The 22,131-nt window shown below is 34.5% G+C and overlaps 1 protein-coding gene across 2 annotated transcripts in view; it reads left to right on the forward strand.

Annotated features, from left to right (window-relative positions):
* Nucleotides 1-18,295, forward strand: part of LOC132716246 (uncharacterized) — a 35,894-nt gene extending 17,599 nt beyond the window's left edge. The window contains exons 1-2 of one of the 2 annotated variants that reach the window (XM_060699483.1): nt 4,245-10,274; nt 15,510-18,293. In XM_060699483.1, coding sequence (XP_060555466.1) covers nt 15,614-17,956 — 2,343 coding nt within the window. In that variant the 5' untranslated portion in view covers nt 4,245-10,274; nt 15,510-15,613 and the 3' untranslated portion in view covers nt 17,957-18,293. Of the gene's footprint in view, nt 1-4,244; nt 10,275-15,509 lie in introns of those variants that run through there. The other variant, XM_060699481.1, reaches the window with a different exon arrangement.
* The last annotated feature ends 3,836 nt before the right edge of the window (nt 18,296-22,131 follow it).

The raw sequence follows: 22,131 nt of genomic DNA on the forward strand, positions 1-22,131 counted from the left end.
CTTAAAAAAAAAGCCATTTTCTATTTTAGTTTCCTTGGAAAACTATTAAACCAAAACAATAGGGCCAATATTAAAAACCAGGGAACTAGAGTTTAAAAAAGCTTTGGTCCAAGCAGCCTCTTATTTTTTAAAAAAGATACTGATTTTTTTTTGCTAAGGGAAAATTTTCTTTTAAAAGAAAAAGCAATTTCAAAATTTTATTTACTTTTTTTAATCGGGAAGTACTTTAATTATACATTCATTTGTTTAGTTCGATTTTGTTAAAGGAAGCTTTAAGCTTTATAGAAACACTCTGTCCGGGAATCCCGTTTCCTGGAAAAAAACGGGGACCAGTTTAACTTGAGGGGGCAAATGAGTAGTTAAAGTTTTCTTTGCTCAAGGAAAACACAACGACTTTGCCCCTTTGACGGGTTTTTTTTGAAAAAAACCCATTGCGGCTAGCGATCATAAGGTTATTAGTCTGACGAGTTTGCCACTCGACCAAAGCCGCTACTCAACAAGTACTTTGGCCCCATGGAGTACTTGTTCTCTATATCAAATTTGAAAATAAGTTGAAAGGTGGATAATCCTAATACGTCTTTCCTTTATTATTTGTCCTTGATTTTCTCTAAAATACCGTTAAAAGGAAGTCACTTCAAAACTTGTGGTGAAATATTTGTTGACTTTTAAGGGCAGACAATCTGATAAGCATGTTTTCAGAGTTAGATCCTTAAATTCCTTATTCTATTTTGCTTTATTTTACTTTATTTCATACTTTCAATGTTTTTACTGTAATATATCAGATGATTATATTCTGATATATCACTAGATCTAGACAATCTTACACCGCCTGCCGGTACAGACCGGAATATCTAGTTCCAGCGGTAAACGAGGCGCTGTAAGAACACATTTGTCTCGGAGCACCATTTGTCTCACGAAGTGTGACCGATGTGTTCGTAAACATTCATATTTGCGACAAATTGGAAATGAGACAGATGTGTTCGACACACAATAGAAAGGACACTCGAAGCACATTTGTCTCACATTTTTTTCCATAAAATTCTTGAAAGGTAATAATTATGTTCATCTGTATACAGGCTAACCAGCCATTGATCTGTGTTTTCTGTATTTATAATACCGTTTTAAGGTCACTTTCGGTCAGTCAAAAAATTTCCTGCCTCTGGCATAGGAGACATATATTAACTTAAAGAATATCCCTGTTCTGCATGTCACAATGAAAAATGTCTACAAGTGCAGCATCCAGAACCTAAACACTTATGCAGCAAGTCAATTTTTATCGTTATCAATTGTGATACGTTTATTTTCAATGCTTAAAGTTTTATAGATGATTTATGGCACTAGAAATATTCTAAACAAAAACAAGGTAGTATCTACGGTGGGCATAAAGGGGACAATACAATTTTCTTATTTATTACGTGCGCACACGATAGCTTTTCCGTGGCCACGTGGATACTATTACGTGCGCACGAGAACAGCTATTACGTGCGCAGGCGCATAGGTATTGCCACATTTGGACCCTGACCGGGATCCTCGCATGAATAGCTCGACACCCGTGTATGTGTCGAACCTACAGCGGTTAGGGGCTAGTGGTTATTTGAAATCATTCGGCCACGGAGGCCCTTAAATGATCTATGAAGAAAATAAGAAGACAATTACACACGTATTTACTTTTTCATCAGAAATATATGTATAAAATCGTCATACAAAAATTGCGGCTTTAAGATTCGCCATTTAAAAGGCACTTACAACATATTAACATGCATGAGTTTCTAAAATAATGCAGGTAATGCCATAATTATGGAATATCGGGCCACTCAGAATAGGGCGAGACGCGACATTCCGATGAGACACGAAGCGATGCACGATATTGTAACAGGGGATCTCGCAATGTCGAAGTATACCGTACCAAGAGATTTCAGAAATGAATAAATTACTAGTTTAGATAGGGCAAGTATGGATTTATTAATATTCATATAATGACTTCTGAGGAAGTGAGATGCTTGTAACCAAAAGAAATTCGCGATAGATGTGAAATAATGCGTCAAAAAAAAAAGTAGCAAAATGCATACAATGTAGTATTTTGACTTTAATACAAAATTCTAAATCACTTCAACTGTACAAACTGCAAAAAAATCAGCAAGTGAAAAAATGATTCAGGTAGTAAGCCAATGAGTAACATTTTGGAGCTATAAAAGTATACCCAAAAAATAAAAAGCTTTTAAGGAATAAAGATAAAAGCATTTCTCAGGCATAATAGGCCTTTAAGTGATTTTATGTAGACTATAAAGGGAAAAAGTTCTTAGCGGTATATGATCTGGAATCAAATTTCTTGTCTCGCGTCGACGAACGGGATGCGAAGCGAGACGCGAGATTTCGCGAGACGCGAGATTTCGGCGAGATGCGAAACGAGTCCACGATATTGTATCATTCAATATCAACCGATTACGGTGTTCCGTTTGGACATAAAGTAACATTTTTTTGTCTCCCTGAACAGCTATGCACAATGGAACAAAGGTGAAATTGAGATTGTACGATGGTGCGATGATTAAAACACAATGGAACGAATGGTGAAAATCACGATGCTGCGATGACACGATAGCTAAATTATATCGCGTTTTCATCAGCATGCCATCGCAGTTTCATCATATCGTACCATCGTATTTTCACCATCGTAACATCGTCTTTCACCGTAGTACCATCACGTTTTTCATCATCGAGCCTTCTTTGTTTCACCATCGTACAATCGTTGTTTCACCATCGTACAATCGTTGTTTCACTATCGTTACAGTCGTTATTTCACGTTCGTACCATTATGTTTTCACCATCGCACCATCGCGTTTTCATCAACGTACCATCATGCCATCGCGCAGTCACCATTGTACCATCGTGAACGGGATTTAGTATGTTTCAGTGTACGCCTTTAGATTAAGCCAATCAATTTCTTGAATTAAAAATGTTATAATTAATAGTTCACTGTAGGTTTTCATAAAAAATGCATAAGTAAATCTATTGATGATTACACTTGAGGTAAAACGGCGAACCTCGATTCTAAAAATAATTTCTGCCGTGGGGAAATAATGTGACAAATAATTCATTAATAAAAATGACATGAGACAAAATGTGCTCACTTGTCCCTTAAAAAACTTGATCGGAGCACATTTGTCACACCAATGTGTTTTTTGGGTTAGACATTGGAGGTCCCATTTGTCTCATGTGGGACAAATGCGACCGCATCGGTCTTACGTAAGACAAATGTGCTCCGAGACAAATGTGCTCTTACAAGGCCCTGCCGAGTTTTCGCTAAACAGTTACCCAAGAGCTAGATATTCCCGTCTGTACCAACAACCGGTGTTTGATTCTTTTTCTTGCATATTACATGTCAATTATTTTCGGAACAGAAATCTTGAAAACTGATATTCTCACTACGCACTTTTTCTTATAGTAGCGTATGAACATACAACTTCATTCATAACATAAAAATGACGTCATCCTAAGAACGCGATTCATTCATAAAAGTCGCGCGTCAATGACGTCATTTAAAGCACGCGACTTGTCTTACATGGGGGTGTAAGACAGAGTTTTCTAGCACCGGTGTAAACGGTAGATAATGCTTTCACTCCAAAAATTTAAACATTTTGCAAGTTATATCATTTTCAAATAGTTTGTACACAAAATGTTTGAAATATGTGTAAAAATGTTTCCATGCCCCACCCACTTTAAACTTAAAGGAACTCCACTGAGGTTAATAACCCTAAAAACATAAAGAGGATATTTGTTTAGTTCAGTGTAAGATCGGAATATATTTCACCGAGCGAGCACCAAAAGGTATATTTCACGAGTGGCGCAGTGATCTTACACTAAACTAAAACAAATTGTCTTTTTATTACATGCAAAGTAACGTTTTAAAAAGGCATTAAAACCTAATACTGAATGAAAAGCGCGCCAAATAATAATACAATGTGACGTCATTTACGACGTAATGTCATTAAGTTGGTACCCAGTACTGTGCACGCTGGTAATTTCACTGAAGCAACGTAAGGGGCTTAAATTCAAAACAGTGAAATTATCAAAAGTGGTAATTTCACTGTTTCAAACAGTGAAATTACCAATTTGTTATCACTGATATATTTCTATAAACCACCGAAAAAGCATGTAATAAATTTTTTTAATTGTTCACATAGATCAACACGAGCTATTAAAACAGAAATATAAAATCAAATATAACTAATCTTGAGACATACAGTACAGGAAATACATTAAAAATCGTATGTTTGTGCTATTCTCTGTCCGATTCGAGTGAAAAGCGTTTAAACGCTTTTCAATTTTTGGTCATTTTTCACTATTATAATTATTATTTTGGAAAAACGGAATGAGCTAATGATCTGAAATTTTGCACATAAGTTTTTAGTATAGATCTACATCAAATATAGTAATAATCTCAAATAACTATTTCCAGTCCCGTCATGTCAAAAAACCTCAGTGGAGTCCCTTTAAGAAGTCTAAAAATACCTAAAATTGACAACAATGAGTGGCTGTTTTCAAAGTTAGACTTAACTTTCAGAAATATATTTTGATTGATATTCCAAAATATAAAATACTTTATTTATTTTTTATTTTATTATACTTTGAAAATATCAGGTACCATATTTGCTATTAAATGTGGCATTATTTAGCCAATAAATACCTACAATAATAATATAATAAAGATCAAACAATTTTCCTTTCCAAAAGGGATTTGAGAGATACATTAATAATGTTAAAAGAATAAAAATAATGAAAAAATTTGCCCCTTCTGTGGTTTAAGCTCATGTCACACAGTTACAATGCTATTGAAAGTAATTCTAACCAATTTGAATACTTTTCAAGGCGGAGGTTATGCATTAGGGAAATCTTACCTTAATGTCGCAAAATCAACGCTAAATATCGCAATTAGTTTTATTATACACTTCACTGTCCAGGAAACGTTAAAGTACTTACAAAATAGTATGATCACTCAGATGTCTGTTTCAAACTTTTGTAATGTGCTCTAGCAACGTAAAATATCGCATCGCCTCTAAATTTCAAAGGATGGCTATAAATGCCACAATCGCCTTGATGGTAAATATTGAACTTTCAGCGCTGAATGCCACACACAAAAATTCAGGACCGTTAAATGTCGCAATGTTAACGCTAAATGTCAGTTTTTTTTACTCTCCTGTAAAAAATTAAAGTACTCCCAAAAAATCACTATTTTGATGTAATGCTATCATCATTATGATAAGCTACACGTCATCGTGCTAGTAGCTTCCGGTGTATTCACTCCTGATAAATGCTTATATGTTAATGTACGAAAACTGTTATGAAACTGAACATCATTTTCATAACAATACAGGGCTCACTTTGTCTAAAGCTAAAATGTTGCTCATTAACAACACTGTTTTCAAGTTGCTAACAGAATTTTGCTAATTTGTAACCACTTTTGATGTATAGCCTTATTAGGGTACAAAATTAAAGATGAATTAGGTAAATTTGGCTACAGAAAAATTCTGGTCAGTGCAGGCCCTGACATGTTTCCTTTACCTAGTCATCATCAATATCATGGTCTACATCAACATCATCATCGTCATCATCACCATTATCTTCGACATCATCACTATTATCCATGATCATCATAATCAGCAGGAGCAGCAGCGACAACATCATCATGATCATATTCATCTACGTGCACATGTGACATTTCATGATTTTGTTTAACGGTTATAAGGGGTTACCTTTTAGTGCTACTGTCTAATTTATGGTGTCTGATTTGAGCCATTCGTGTTTTCGCCCCGACCCTGACAAGCGAAAAGTCGAAAATTAACAAGTTATAATGGCCAGGGCGCGGAGCGAAAACACGCTAATTAGCAGTGGTGTGCAGCACGGGTTGACGTTTCATTTATATAACTAATTAGCTAATTAGCGCACCCCGCCGTTCTATTCACCTCGTTTCGCGCTTTAAGTATTGTTATTTAACACAATATATAGAAAATGCACTAAAGTTTTAAGAAAGATAAAAACATTCAAGATCCAAGCTATATTTTGCATATTATTTGCGGATAAGACTGATTTTTGCAGTATAAATCACCATATTTCTATTGCGTTACTAACGCAGTAAGGGCTGTTTTTGCATATCTTGACCACTTTTTGATGATTTTCGTGGATTGTAAGTGCATATTGCAATATGAAAATAACTTTATTTGTTCACTTCACAATATCTTACTTTTAAATACATTTCCAAAATTTTCATGAAAATTAACATGAATCTGGAGGTGTGCTGCTTTAAAGTATTCCCCATTACATTCAATGCATCGCCTGTGGCGGTCAACTACGGTGGCACAAAGATGACATGTGTGTGTTTTTATTTATCTCGTGGCCACGAGATACTATGTCATGGCCACGAGTTACTAAGTCGTGGCCACTAGATAGCTAAGTCGTGGTCACGAGTTACTAAGTCGTGGCCACGAGATAGCTAAGTCGTGGCCACGAGATACTATTCGTGGCCACGAGTTACTAAGTCGTGGCCACAAGATGGCTTAGTCGTTGCCACGAGATAATATCTCGTGGCCACGAGTTACTATGTCGTGGCCACGAGTTACTAAGTCGTGGCCACGAGATAGCTAAGTCGTGGCCACGAGATAAAAAATCTCGTGGCCACAAGTTACTATATGTCGTGGCCACGAGTTACTAAATCATGGCCACGAGATAGCTAAGTCGTGGCCACGAGATACTATGTCGTGGACACGAGTTACTCAGTCGTGGCAAAGAGATAGCTAAGTCGTGGCCACGAGATAGCTAAGTCGTGGCCACGAGATAGCTAAGTCGTGGCCACGAGATAATTAACCAATCATAATACACTATATATATGTTATTCATTTTTCAAACTTTATAACTTACATTTACATGCAACATTAACCTTTGAAAATACTGAATATATTCACTTTGAAGAATTTGTCTTTAGTATCATATTAGAAAGTAACCTTCCGAGGTCCATCAGACATTAATTTTGACAATAGCTCTTTGTTGGGACAATTTTGTGATCGAATTGGTCAGTTTGTACTTACTACGGCCTGTTAACGTTGTTTATACGACAACATTCATGAGAAGATTAAGCCCTGGTGTATTTTATTTGGAAGGGACATTGCCCATGAACAGTAGATAGCCTGTATGGTAAATCCTTGTCTGATGAATAATTTAGAAGGGATAAGACATGTTTAATATAACCCAGGAAGATCATTGCACCTGATCAGTAGATGACATCTAATAATTTCAAGGTCATTGGGTAAAAAAGTGACGCTAAATGTAAAATTATTGACCAGTCAATAAGTTGTATAAAATGGCACTTTTACAGGCTGGTGAAGTAGGGACATCATTGTACTTTAGCACACGTCTAGTTAATTAGAGAAATTCATATAAATGGTGTAATCTGATTGGTTATTTATCTCGTGGCCACGACTTAGCTATCTCGTTCCCACGACTTAGTAACTCGTGGACACGACATATTATCTCGTGGCCACGACTTAGCTATCTCATGGCCACGACTTAGTAACTCGTGGCCACGACTTAGCTATCTCGTGGCCACGACAGAGTATCTCGTGGCCACGACATAGTAACTCGTGACCACGACATAGTATCTCGTGGCCACGACTTAGTAACTCGTATATCGTGGCCACGAGATAAATAAAAACGCACTGATGTCACCTTTGTGCCACCGTAGTCAACCCACTTCCTAAATGTAATCCTGTAAACGTCACTTGGAATTGTTCAAATTATTCAGAAACCTACATTTTGAAGATCATGAAGTGTTTTTAACTGTCGTTCCTTCAGCTGTCCTTTAATGTGTGGAAAAATATAAATATAATCATAGGACAGAGAACCACTTGTGTACCAAACTAAAATAGGAACACTTCTTTATATAAAGTTACGGCGCCATTTAATATATTTATTGATTTATAAAAATACAAAAAAATATGAGACCCGTATACCAATTTATGAACTCTTTGACGACCACACGAAAACGTTACAATAGGGCAAATGACGTAATAATTTCTAATGACGTCAGGAATACGTACACGTACTTTTCCCTGAATTTTGACGCTTATAGGATACTGTGATACATTAAAGTACTGAACTAACCCAATTTTTGTCGTGCGCCGGTTTTACGTTACTAAGGTAATGAGTCGTTTTCACGACACGCTGGTTACACGGCTTTTTATTTGAGAAAGATTTTACCTTCAAGTGATATACATGTATAATTCATGTTTTTTTATCAGTTATTCTCACGACAATAACTGCAGTGCACAAAAACTGTACGGGACCGGGCAATACAGAAAAACAATCGAAATCTGTGAAAAATGTGTTTAAAGCATATCGACCTAACGGAGTAAACACTAACGACGACATACAACGACATAACGGATGACGCTCACATAACGTCACTTCCTTTTTGGTTTGTTAAAGTATATACAGATTAAGCTGAAGGAGCATGATATCTGTCACCGGTACTGGGGCTATTAAAGGTGACCAAGCAGGTAGGAAGTCAGGTAGGTAAATAGGTAGTTAGGTAGGTAGGTAGGCAGTCAGGTAGGCAGGCAGGCAGGCAGTTAGTTAGGCAGGTTGGCAGTCAGGTAGGTAGGTAGGTAGGTAGGTAGGCAGGCAGGCAGGTAGGTAGGTAGGTAGGTAGGTACGCATGTCTGTAGTAAGTAGGTAGTCAGGCATGTAGGCAGTCAGGTAGGTGAGCTGGCAGACAGGCATATAGTAAGGCATGTAGTCAGATAGGTAGTCAGGCAGGTAGGTAGGTAGGTAGGTAGGCAGGTACGTAGTCAGGCAGGAAGCAAGTCAGGTAGGTAGGCAGGTAGATAGGTGGGTAGTCAGTCAGGTTGATAGTCAGGTAGGAATGTAGGTATGCAGTCAGGTAAGCAGGCTGGCAGGTAGACAGGTAATCAGGCAGGTAGGTACATAGGTAGGTAGATAGATTTCTGTACGTTTGGATTTAATATAGAAAGGACATTGGTCGATCAACGGTATGAACCTTAAGGTGACTCACATCCATCTAATATTATCTTTGTATTGTTATATCGTTCTCATATTTTTTCTATGTCTATATGGCAAAAATTAAACCTTTTAGAAATCAAAATATCATTTGAATACCTGAAGATGACCCCAACCTTATTAAATGTAGATAAAGTTAGTGCATACTACTTCATATTTTGCTGCAAACCATTTACATGTAATTTGTTTCGGCATACCAATAACATATATTGGTACTTAATGTTCTCTTAAACTGCCAGGAATAATGTACCGATATGTATATATACATGAAGACATCATGCTTAAGTATTAAATTCAAAGCATATTTTATCCTGTAAGCTAATTGTCTATGTTTAGCCTTTTTACAGTCTACAAAACTTGCGTTAGCGAAAAATTCTATTAATTGAAAAAAAAACAAGAAACGGAGATAACAAAAACTATCTCTTGAACAAAACTAACATTATATAACCAAATGTGTGTGTAAATGATAAGCGTACTACGTACCTTACGTACACTTATTAAATAATAAAATACGCTAAAACGTGTCGTAACAGAGCACAATCTTGAAACACACTGACAGTCACAGAAGTTATCATAAGAACTCTAGGACATTTTCAGAGTTATCGCAAGAACTCCGTGACATTTGGAAAATCGGGCCTGGGCATTACATTCGCAACTTTCCATTATAATTAGGTAATAAGGTATGGCAAAGAGGAAGATCACAAATGAAAAGGTCAATATGTTCGAGAGAGCAAGTAATTTAGAATTTTTACACAAAACTACAAGATTTTAAACAAATTTAATGGTCTTTAAAGTTTTTTTCTGAAATAAAATACAAATTTGTAAGGCAAGCTAAATCATCAAAGTTTAATTTTGCACTTAAACTCCCCGTTTAACATTTTTCACGTGTGTTTCTCCAGGATATAATAAAGTTTTCCGACGAAATCTGTTACGTTTTCTATGAACTCCGTGACAAGCTATCATTATAACTCCATCCTTCGTGTAACTGTTCCGCTCCCGTGATAATATGCACTGTCTTACCTTAAATCCTGGCTCCTCCCCTTGTTGGCTATGCTTGTCAAAAAACAATAAATTTCTATTTATAGATATATAATGTTTGTTTCAGTTGTCCGCGCATATTCACCAGTGATAGAACATTTTTTAAACATTTTTCTTTTTTGTTTGTTTTTGCGTTTGATGCGAATTTTTTAGTAGTAGTGATAGAAATGGTAAGATTTTGATTTACTGGAAATTTATTTATTCTGTGTTTTGAATGTTTTAAAAAATGTCTATTCAATATGTTATTTTGTGACGGAAGTGATAGCAGACGACAATTACCCTGTTTGCAGGTATTCTCGCGGTACTAAGGAAATAAAGTCATATAATGACAAACAAAATATTTACCTTGTTGTTCTTTCCTTTTCTTCATCCAAGTTAACCAATAATTGATTTATTTACATGAAAAAAATCGATATAAAACATTTTCAATTTTATTTTCCGCCATTTATAAACAGGTACCCTGACCTTGACCTTTGAATAGAAGTTATTTATATTCTCTCGCGGTAAAAAATCTATACCATACAGTAAGGCTTTCAGCAAGTCAAAGATGTATAAACTACCTAATGCAATTTAACTGAACAATAACTGTACTAAAAGTTCAAACAAGTTGTGACTTTATAATTAATGCAAAAACATGTCTATGATCAAATTTGTCTGAGCACAAGGTAAGTTGATTTGTAATATTTCCTGTCACAATAGTTATTCTTCAGTTACACAATGTGGGCATCTGAACACAGTAGCCCTTCTTACTACTGTAATTGGTGTACAAAATCTAAGATGTACCCAATGAGAGCAAAAATTACACTGAGCCCACTTTGTGAAGACAATACTAACACAATGCTTGAGTTGAGTGGGTGTGTAGAGCTTGCAGACACAACATTTGTCTCTCTCCTCTATCTCAATATCCAGTATCACTGTCTGACATAGGTGCTGGAGAGTCCAAAGAAATAGGTACCCCTGTCTTAGATGTTCCAGATGTGAGAGTCTAGGAACTGGTTGTTTCAAGCTCCTTACTCTTCCTCTGCTTCTTAGATGGTGTTTGTATGGGATTTTTTTGTCTATTTTGAACAGTTTTTCTCAGATTTGGCAACCCTTAGACTTCCTTTGATTTTGCAGAATATGTGTATTTTTTTCATTTAACAGATTTCCCATTATGTATGGTGGAATGAATTTTTTCTTAGGTCTTTGTTTGACAGTGTTAATTTGTCTCTTTGCAAAGAAAGTGACAGATTCATCATACAAAATGGTTTCTTGCGAGTCAGAGGGCTCTTCTGGTTGCTGTGGTGCCTTTTCGGTCGATTCAACTTGTGTATCCAGTCCCTGGCACTGATCATGATTTTCACTGGAATAAATTGATGAAGGTGCAGTGTCACTCTTGGAAATTTGAGACTCATCAAATGGATATATTCCTGATTTTTTGAAAGCTGATGTGATGTTTGATGGAGAGAAAGCTTTCAAGTACGGCTTAGAAGTTAGTGAAGCAATTTCATATTTGGTGATGTATACACCCGGGTTATGCTGCAAATACTGTTGACACTCAGTGTAGTAGAAGGCTTTGAATGGGCCATAAACACCAACATCCAGTGGTTGCGTGAGATGACTGGTATGTGGGGGAAGTACAAAGAGGACAACATTCCTCTGTCTAGCCCACTCATTCAAAGTCAACGATAAATGACTTTTGTGCCCATCATACAGGATCAATGTGGCTGGTCTATCTGAAGAGACAGAATCAAGGTTACAGTGCTTCGCAAGATGTCTCGTGACATAATCTTCAAAAATTTCACCATTCACCCAACCACTATCCGACATTGTACCATCTGCACCAGGTTGAGCACCTTCCATGAACTGAGAATTAAACCTTTTCCCAGGGAATATATAAAAAGGAGGCACATGATTTCCAAGGGCATTTGCTCCTCCTATTATTGTTACATTGGAAGATCTTGGGGAGGTAATTGCCTGAGGTTTATCATTTTTCCCACAAACTATTTTAGGTGGTGAGTGCTGGGTGCTTACTCCTGTTTCATCTATATTATAGATTCTTTCAGGTGAATTGATTAAGTCATTGTCATCTAGAATATTCTTCAGTTTTTTGAAATAGTTGTTTATTTTTTCTTCAGAGGCACCTTTAGCTCTGGCCAAATCAAGCTTTTGAGGCTTGACAGCTTTCAAGTCTGAGTTTCTTTTCATGAAACTATAGTACCACACAGTACTTAAACCATCCTTCGCAACAACTTTCTTCCCCATTGACCTGGCATAGTCAGCAGCCATAAATCTTATGTTGGTCATGGTGTAGCCATATCCGATACTGGCCATATACTTTATATGATGTGCTAACTTGTCCTCCTCCAGAGAAGACAATAGAGTCTCTGGTCCAGGACGTGCCTCAAGGGTGACATTATGTCTAGTCCTGTCTCTCAAAGTAGACTCCGGGACATGGTACACTCTAGATGCCCGATAAACAGACATGCCATTTGAAACACAAGCTGCATAGGCTCTCTTAAGGCTTTCCTTGTCATATGGCTGCTTAAGCCTGCTTTGGGACCCCTGAAAAAAAAAACCAAAAAAACTATGGTATGGTATAGGTTTTGAAGTTTTAGGCAACAACAACAACAACAAATGGAGTCCTGTCAGCAGACGGAAGATGTCAATCTTAAAATGGAGGAAAGTTACCAAAGAATAGACATTTTTGTGAATGATTTAGTTAAAGTTTTGCATTTACAAGGTAAAATTTGTGATTTACTTACCTTTAGTCGGTTCATTACTGTAAAATGTTACTCAAAACACTGCTGAATAAAAGTAGGTCACAAATATTTACTATAGGTGGCGCTGTGATTCAACCTCGTGAAAAATAAAAATAACGCGAGAATAGATTTAACGCGAGAATACCAGCAAAGAGTATAATTGTTTTATTTTATTTCAAATTATTGGTGACTTATGATGTTATACATGTATAATTGTATATTAACGGTTTCGATAAGATATTTACCACTCATTTATATTTAAAGCTCACAGGGGGGAAACGCTGTGACGGCCACCAACCCCCCCCCCCCCCCAAGCTGCTATTGATATTTTTATGGGTTGTAGCAGGGTCTTCGGGGGGAGGGGGCCGGGCTTATGTCAGATCACAGCGTCTTCCCCCTGTGATCTAAATGGGTAATTGAATATTTGCCTACTTCAAAACACATCATCTATTATTCTTGAATAGTATGTATTTGGTATTTTGGTCTAACCTAGCAAGTATCTAACTCTGTAAATAGCAATTTAATGATTGGAGTTGATGACTAAGTTTTTTTCTCTCCCAATATGTATAGGTTAGAGTGCATATTGGGTGTTCTTCATAAATAAGAAAGCTAAAAAGGAGCGGAGATTGCGAAGCGACTGTAGCTTTCTTATTTATGAAGAACATCCAATATGCACTCTAACCGGCTTTAAGTGCTCCACCCACATTCGTTTTATAATATAAAACGTCCAGTTTATATAAAATCTGTTCTATTAAGATTTGTAACCTGAAAATTGAAAAATCCTCGTCGGTGATTGGCTTAAAAAAATGGCGAGCACTAAATCAAGTATAAGTCTACCGAAATTAAGTAAATTCATAGATATAAAAGTAAACAATGCATTATTAAGATTATGGTTTAAGAAATCGAAAGTACAAAATGCCTACCTTTTGACATAGTCCAGTATGTTTATATAATTTGATTTTAACATGGTTGTCAGACATTTTCAATCAAAATTGTACTGAAACAGACTTTTTTTTAATGTCAGACATTTACATCGTGTTCTTTATCAAAGACAACACGTACTCTGTGTTTTACATATAAAATCACGTGGTAGAAATACTTTTATAGTCTAATTTTATTGACCTGTTAAATATGAACATGATGAATACATTATAAGATTAATTTGAATATTCGATCCAACTTCGGTTATTTCTTGCATAGCAGACTGGCGTTTTTAATTTCATTTTTCAAATTTTCAGGTTACAAATCTTAATAGAACAGATTTTATATAAACTGGACGTTTTATATTATAAAACGCAAGTGGGCGGAGCACTAAGCCGGTAATTAGAGTGCATATTGAATGTTCTTCGTAAATAAGAAAGCTACATTCGTTTCGCAAGCTCTGCTAGTTTTTAGCTTTCTTATTTACGAAGAACACCCACTATACACTCTAACCTATACTTAATATGGAATATATGAGCCGTGTCACGACAAAACCAACATAGTGGGTTTTCGACCAGCATGGATCCAGACCAGCCTGCGCATCCGCGCAGTCTGATCAGGATCCATGCTGTTCGCTTACAAACCCTATAACAAGTAGAGAAACTGATAGAGAACAGCATGGATCCTGATCAGACTGCGCGGATGCGCAGGCTGGTCTGGATCCATGCTGGTCGCAAACCCATTATGTTGGTTTTGTCGTGACGCGGCTCAATTATAATTTTTTTTTTAAAAAGTCATAGTATATAAGTCGTTATCACATCCTGTTAAAGTGATTGCCTGGTATACGACTGTCACTGGTCAGTGGATAACTGTTGTCATAGTTTTTTTCTTTATTTATTTTTTAAGTATTTTTAATAGAAATGATCAAGTGTTTACAAAAATGTAGAACAAACCAGCTAGTGGTACTCCCCATTGCGTTAACTACATGTATATTACAGAAACAAATAAATGTAATCACATGCTATAAGGTACTTTGCCGAAAATCTACAGTATATCTATATATTGTGTGCTTTTACCGTATAATCAGTATGCAAAAATCAAACAATAGTCCGTATTAAGTCTGATTATGAATAATAGCCGAGGAATACCGATTAGGCAAAATCAAAATGATGGACAAATCAGGAGGAATTCGTTCCTGTTTGAGTAAAAATTCCCCCCTTCTTATTTTCCCTCCGTGATAACTATTTGTTTTCATATTTTTAATGTAAAAATATCATTTGATCAAGATTTGTTTTTATATTTTTAATGTAAAAATGTAAAAATATCATTTAAAAACGGCTCAAACATGTTAAACATATATCGTTCTTGGTGTTTGTTCATGCAATGAACTATGAAAGAAATATTTTCTTCTTTAGCTGGTCCACCTCCCCCACAAATTCTTTGTGTTCAGAATGTAGAAGAAAAATGCTAATTTTTCAAGCATACAATGTATTAATCATAACGATGGAAATACTTCGTTTTGTATATAATTTATGCAATTATTAAAACAAAGTTTAGCTTTAATTATGCATTGTTAATGTTAAACATAGCATCTGAATATAATATTACATATCTACTTCTTATTTGTCATTATGCATTATTTGTTCCTAACCATGCAAAATTGAAGTTATTAACACCTCAGCACTTTATATATTATATAGAAAGATTGTCACTGATTAACACTTTTTTCTACTCTCTTTTCAGAACTTCAAGGCGACCTGATTAAATTCTACAGAAAAAGGTGTAGTTCAATACCTCTCTCACCGCTTCTTGAAGAAATAAAGACACCTTTAGCTGGGTTCTACGTGATGCCCGATATAGTCGCCGTAAAACAGAAGTCCCTAACTTGTCATGAAGAGGAGAGAACACCGATAAAGTCTTTGAAAGACCTGTTTTCAACCGGCAGTGCAGATCAGCAAGAAATTTATCTATCAGCTGATGCCGGCTTTGGAAAAACTGCTTTTTCAAAATATCTTGCAATCATGTGGTGTCAAGCTCATTGTCCTGACGAACAATACGATGCTAATGAGTGTTTTAATGATAATGGGTTAAAAGCTCTATCTAAGTTTGAGTTCTTATTTGTGGTTTTCTTAAGAGATACCTCTGTTTCTCACATTGACGATATGATTAGACAGCAATTTTCTTTGCATCTTCCTGCATTGAAATCACTAGATGAAAATTCATGTAGAGAAAAACTAAATGAAGTTTTAAGTAGAGAAAAATGCTTGATTATATTGGACGGTCTTGACGAATGGACTAACCCTGTAAATAGTTGTGGCGAAGTATCAGAAAAAATCCCACATCGGTGCGTACGTGATAATTGTGTTATTCTAACGACAACCAGACCGTGGAAGCTCGGAGTCGCAAATCTCGAAACAAGTCAAATAAACAAAAAAGTAGAATTGGTTCAATTAAGTGCAGATTCTACGCAGCAACTAGAAGAAAATGCTATAAGAAAAATGACAGGTATCCATGACAATAAAGAACTGAAGAGTAAAAGACAGGACTTTAATAAAGTGATACGTGACCGTCGCCTAGAGCACATGCAAGGGATTCCACTCCTCCTCATGTATATAGTTTGCCTATGGTGCAACAACATTCCTATAGGAAATTCAAAATATGAAATTTACACCAATATCATTGAATTTCTATTATCAAGAACGTCAAAGAAACACCCGGAAGTTCAACCATCTCGTGAATCGTCTGCCAGTGAAATTCCAGGTTACTTCAAAAGTCATGAATTTTGTAAAAAGTTTTACAGTCTTATAACATCATTAGCAGAACTAGCTTACCAAACATTATTTAACAAAAACAGAGAAAATACACTGGTATTTGATAGAATGGTTGCTGATAAATATCTCAAAGCAGACGACATGAAATTAAGTCTTCTCTCAGGAATACTGTCAGAAAGTAGAAGTAAAACTTTAATTAAAGAAATTATTAAAGTATCGTTTTCTCACAAAACAGTGCAAGAATTCTTTGCCGCCATATTTATAAGTTCTGAAAGTGACGCTCAGAAAACTGTTGTAGAAAAATGTAGAAATGTTCAAGATATTCTGGACATGTCAAAAATTTGTGAATTTATAAGTGGAATGAATGCTGACTGGATGTGTGAAATATCAAATGATTTGATGTCTGTGATAAATGAAGACAAGAAAACACGCCGCTATAGAACTAGGACAGGTGACGAGGACTTCGTGTACGATACTCCACCATTGTATAACATTCAGGAAATGTTCTTGTCGTGTTTACAAGAAATGCCTGAAAGTGAAAATATTCAATTATGTTTACAAGATTTCTTCATTAAGCAGTACACCGTGTACAGTAAGCTGTTACAACGTTTATTAAAACAAAATAAAACCAACATAAAATCACTTTATATATACATGTACAATACTTCCAGCAGTTTACGTGAAATTATAGATTTATTCTCTCTCACAGATCTCAGTCATATACAGAAACTTTACTATAATGGTGGCAGGAAGGAGGCTGAGATACCCCGGATATTGTTTCCCAGTTTACAGTACGTTACTTTGTCGTCTGGTACATGGATAAATGATGAAGAAAATCTGAATGAAAATTTAGCGCCATTACAAAACTTACAATATTTATATATTGGCGCCTTCACGTTACCTCACAAAATACTGGAAACATTTTACAATTTTATCTCCGCTCAAAAATCAATGAAAGAGTTAACATTGGTGAGGTTAGACTGTAAAGAACATGGCCGCCATGATTGTAAGAGATTGATGAACTTGGACTTGTCTCAACATTCAACTCTATCAAAGTTAGACTTGCACTGGTTACCTGGGAGGCTACAATTAAATATAACAACAACGTCATTAGTTAATGTTAAGTTGTACAACATCAATCTAGATGATGGAAGTTCATTGTTACTGTCACGTGACATGTTGAATATTGAACGTGTGGAGTTGAGGAACATAGAAATGTCTGCAGAAAGTTTACAGAACTTTATCCCCGTGCTGGAAGATCTGCCGCAGTCAGTTACAGTAGTGATGTACCGCATTAAACCGGAAACAGAATATGGCCGTGTTAGAGAAAATATTCAGAGTTCACAAACTTTTCATGTGATACAAGACGACGACAACGGCTTGTTTGAGTTCAAAACAATAAAAACAAGTAAAGAATAAACAAAGGTAAAACATTGTAAAATAAACTGATGAATTTACTTCAATAATTTTAAATGAAAACAATTTAAAAATGGACACTTAAAAAACAAAATGGCCGTTTCTTCTACGTTATACATGTACTGTATAGTTTGGTCATTTAATTTACAAACATTTATTTAAGTTTAAAGTTTTATTAAGTGACAGTTGTTTATAAATAAATAAATAAAAACAATTTTAAGAGGAGAAATAATTCAAGGACGTTTTTTAACGGGAACTTAATGGATAACTTGGAATAATTAAGGATTTGGAAATATTTTACAGGTAAGAGATTTTATTTTTATGTTGAATTTTTTATTGTTTTATATTATTTCATTTTACACACCTAAGTATTGAAATAGATTATTCTTATTGAATTATATAATAAGATTTTATTTAAATTAAATAAAAACACTTTATATTATAATAAAAAATTCTACTTTTAACATTTTACCATAATTTTTTTTTATTTTATAGTTAGAATAAAACTTAGTTAATAAAGACACATGAATATGTATGAACAATTGTTAAAAAGCTACCCCCCCCCCAATCTGTAGACAGGTGGAGGTAACTCTATTAAGCATTTTAACAGAATTATGTCCCTTTTTTGACTTAGAATTTATGCTTAAGTTTGCGTACCACCTCAAATATTTTCAAAGTCCATTGACATATGGCTTTGTTACTTTGTATACTTATTCACCATCATGCCCCCAACATGTAGACAGGAGGAGGTAACTCTATTAAGCATTTTGACAGAATTATGTCCCTTTTTTACTTAGAATTTATGCTTAATTATTAATAAGTTTGAGTTACCACCTCAAATATTTTCAAAGTCCATTGACATATGGCTTTGTTACTTTGCACACTTATTCACCATCATGCCCCCAACATGTAGACAGGAGGAGGTAACTCTATTAAGCATTTTGACAGAATTATGTCCCTTTTTTGACTTAGAATTTATGCTTAAGTTTGCGTACCACCTCAAATATTTTCAAAGTCCATTGACATATGGCTTTGTTACTTTGCACACTTATTCACCATCATGCCCCCAACATGTAGACAGGAGGAGGTAACTCTATTAAGCATTTTGACAGAATTATGTCCCTTTTTTACTTAGAATTTATGCTTAATTATTAATAAGTTTGAGTTACCACCTCAATATTTTCAAAGTCCATTGACATATGGCTTTGTTACTTTGCACACTTATTCACTCATCATGCCCTCCCAATCATGTAGACAGGAGAGTTATGAATTATTCTCTTTTAGTCATTGACTAGTACTTATGTTCCCTTTTGACTTTATGTAATTATGCTTAATGTGTTCATATTATCTTTCAAATTATTTTTCTGATTATTGTTCTTCATTGGTTCTTATGTGCTTTTGTGTTTTTCTTTTTGCACACTTATTCACCATTCATTCCTCTCTTTATACTAGGTTTAGTTATCTATTGTGTTATTGAGATTAACTTCTATTTAATTTGTTCATTTTTGATCTAGAATTATGTCCTCTTTTTACTTTTATGAATATTTTGTCTTATTATTTAATAAGTTTGTTATTGTTTATTCTTTATCTCTTTTTTCTAATTATTTTCATATAGTCTTCTTATTGTATCTATTATTGTCTTTTGTTACTTTTTTTTTTTTTGTTTATTTCATTTTATTTTCTTATCTATTCTTTTTATGTTCTTTTCCTTACTATTTGTATGTATCTATTGTATTGGAGGTTATATTTCTCTTTATTTTTTAATGTTTTTTTCATTTTTGACTATGAATTATATTGTTTCCTTTTTTATCTCTTATGTATTTATTTATATTTGTTCTTATATGTTTTTTTATGTATCTCTTTACTCTTTCTTAAATATTTTTTTCATATTTCTATTTGATCATATGTGCTTTGTTATCTTTTTTGTTCTATTCTTTATCTCTCTTTATTTCATCTCTTTTTTATCATGTATTTTTTTTTCCTTATACTATTGTAGATCAGTGTTAGTTGTATTTATCTTTATTTAAGTTCTCTTATTTTATATTTCTATATATTTTATGTTCTTTGACTTTATTATATTTTATTTTATATGTTGTTCATGTTACTTATTCTCTTTTTTTTCATATATATTTCTATATAGTTTTCTATTTGTGATCTATATTTTTGTGTCTTGTTTTATTCTTTTACACTTATTTTCTTATTTCATCATTGATTCTTTCTTATTCTGCTTCTGCATTATTCTTCGGTGGATGTTGGTTATCTCTATCTTAAGCTTTCGTTGTCTTATAATCTTCTCTTCTATCTATAGTTATTTAATATATTTATATGCTCTATTCTACTCTTCATTATATTACTATAGTCTATGGATCATTATCTTGTCGTAATATACTCTTATTTGCTTGTTATTCTATTTCTATCTTTCTATTTTTAGTCCCCTCTAACCTGAGACTCATGAATGGTAAGTATTAATTTTTATAGATGTATTATTTATGATTAAATATTTGTTCGTGTTGCCTTTATGTCTTCTTTGTTTTGTCTGTCTCCTTTTGCATTTGTTTCTTATATATATGTTGGTCCTTATTTTATATAACATGTTATTACTCTCATTTTATGGTATGCAGTTCATTGATGTCCTAATAATAAACTGTATTTTTAATTGAATATGTAAATTAACATAGTTATTTCCGATGCCTCAGATCCTTATTTATTGGTAGTATATTAGAAGTGGGGATATATTGGCACTAAGTGACATAGTTATTGCTAATCACATTTGTCGGTCTGCAGTTGGTTCTTTCTGTCAGTCAGTCTGTAAAACAAACTACGTGTCCAGTTCAATTTAACTTATAACAGCGAACTTTTGTCTTATGAACTTCAAACTTGTGATGGATGGGTTTATAAAAGCTATAGATACATATATAATTTGATATTTTATACATTAAGAGCCTGGGCACTTATAACTGTATTATATGCAGAGCTATAGATATATAATACTCGATTATTTATAATTGATATAAAATCTGTATTAGCTCTTTAGTCAATTGTTGGATTAAGCTAAATATTGCTTTTCATTCTTTAGTCATATATCTCTCTCATATATGAGTTATATATAATCTGGACAACAATAGTGGTCATAACTATATCATCTAAGATAGGTATACTACTTCAATATGGTATCATTACTGGAAATAAATTATCAGTTCCATCATTTCTAAAAACCTCAGTGGAGTCCCTTTAAGTTTTGATAAATATTTCTAATATCTTTTTGTTATATAAATGGTATCTATGTTATTTAGACTTGATAAATTATCTTTGTCATTATTTCGACATGTACAACAAGGTTCATAACTCCCAACATCTTTATTTTAAGAGAAATTTCTTCTTTGAACTTTAGATTTATTTTTAAAATTTCTTGCTCTTATCACTTTTGTTACTGAACGGAAAATGACTCAGATTGTTGCCTTTTTAGTTAGAGCATAGAAATGTATGTTGAACTTCTATAATGACATGGTGTCATGCAAATAATGTGATGCAAAAATATTGAACATATAAATGCTTTCTTGATACCTATACAAAAGTGTGTTTGTATCATAATTATTTTTTTTCATAGTTTTGTTTTCCTTTACACATGGATTTATTTAGTAGAGTGTGTTGTCTACGGAATGCCGTTAGGGCCATCGCCTATGAATGTGTTGATCTAAAACGCGATAGTCGATAGTACGATGGTGAAAACAAGAAATCACGAAACTACGATGGTGAAAACGCGAAAGCACGATAATGAAAACGCGATAGTACGATGATGAAAACGCGACAGTACGATACTACGATGATGAAAACGCGATAAACTATCGTGTTTTCACCATCGTACTGTCGCGTTTTCACCATCGTAGTTTCGTGATTTCGCGTTTTCATCATCGTACTGTCGAGTATCGCGTATCGCGTTTTAGATCAAACCATTCATAGGCGATGGCCCTAACGGCATTCCAGAATGCCGTTAGGGCCATCGCCTATGAATGTGTTAATCTGAAACGCGATAGTCGATAGTACGATGGTGAAAACACGAAATCACGAAACTACGATGGTGAAAACGCGATAGTACGATGATGAAAACGCAATAGTACGATGATGAAAACGCGATAGTACGATGATGAAAACACGACAGTACGATGGTGAAAACACGA

This window comes from Ruditapes philippinarum, unplaced genomic scaffold (assembly GCF_026571515.1).
Source record: "Ruditapes philippinarum isolate M1 unplaced genomic scaffold, ASM2657151v2 ctg14851_1_1_1_1, whole genome shotgun sequence".
NCBI lineage: Eukaryota > Metazoa > Mollusca > Bivalvia > Venerida > Veneridae > Ruditapes > Ruditapes philippinarum.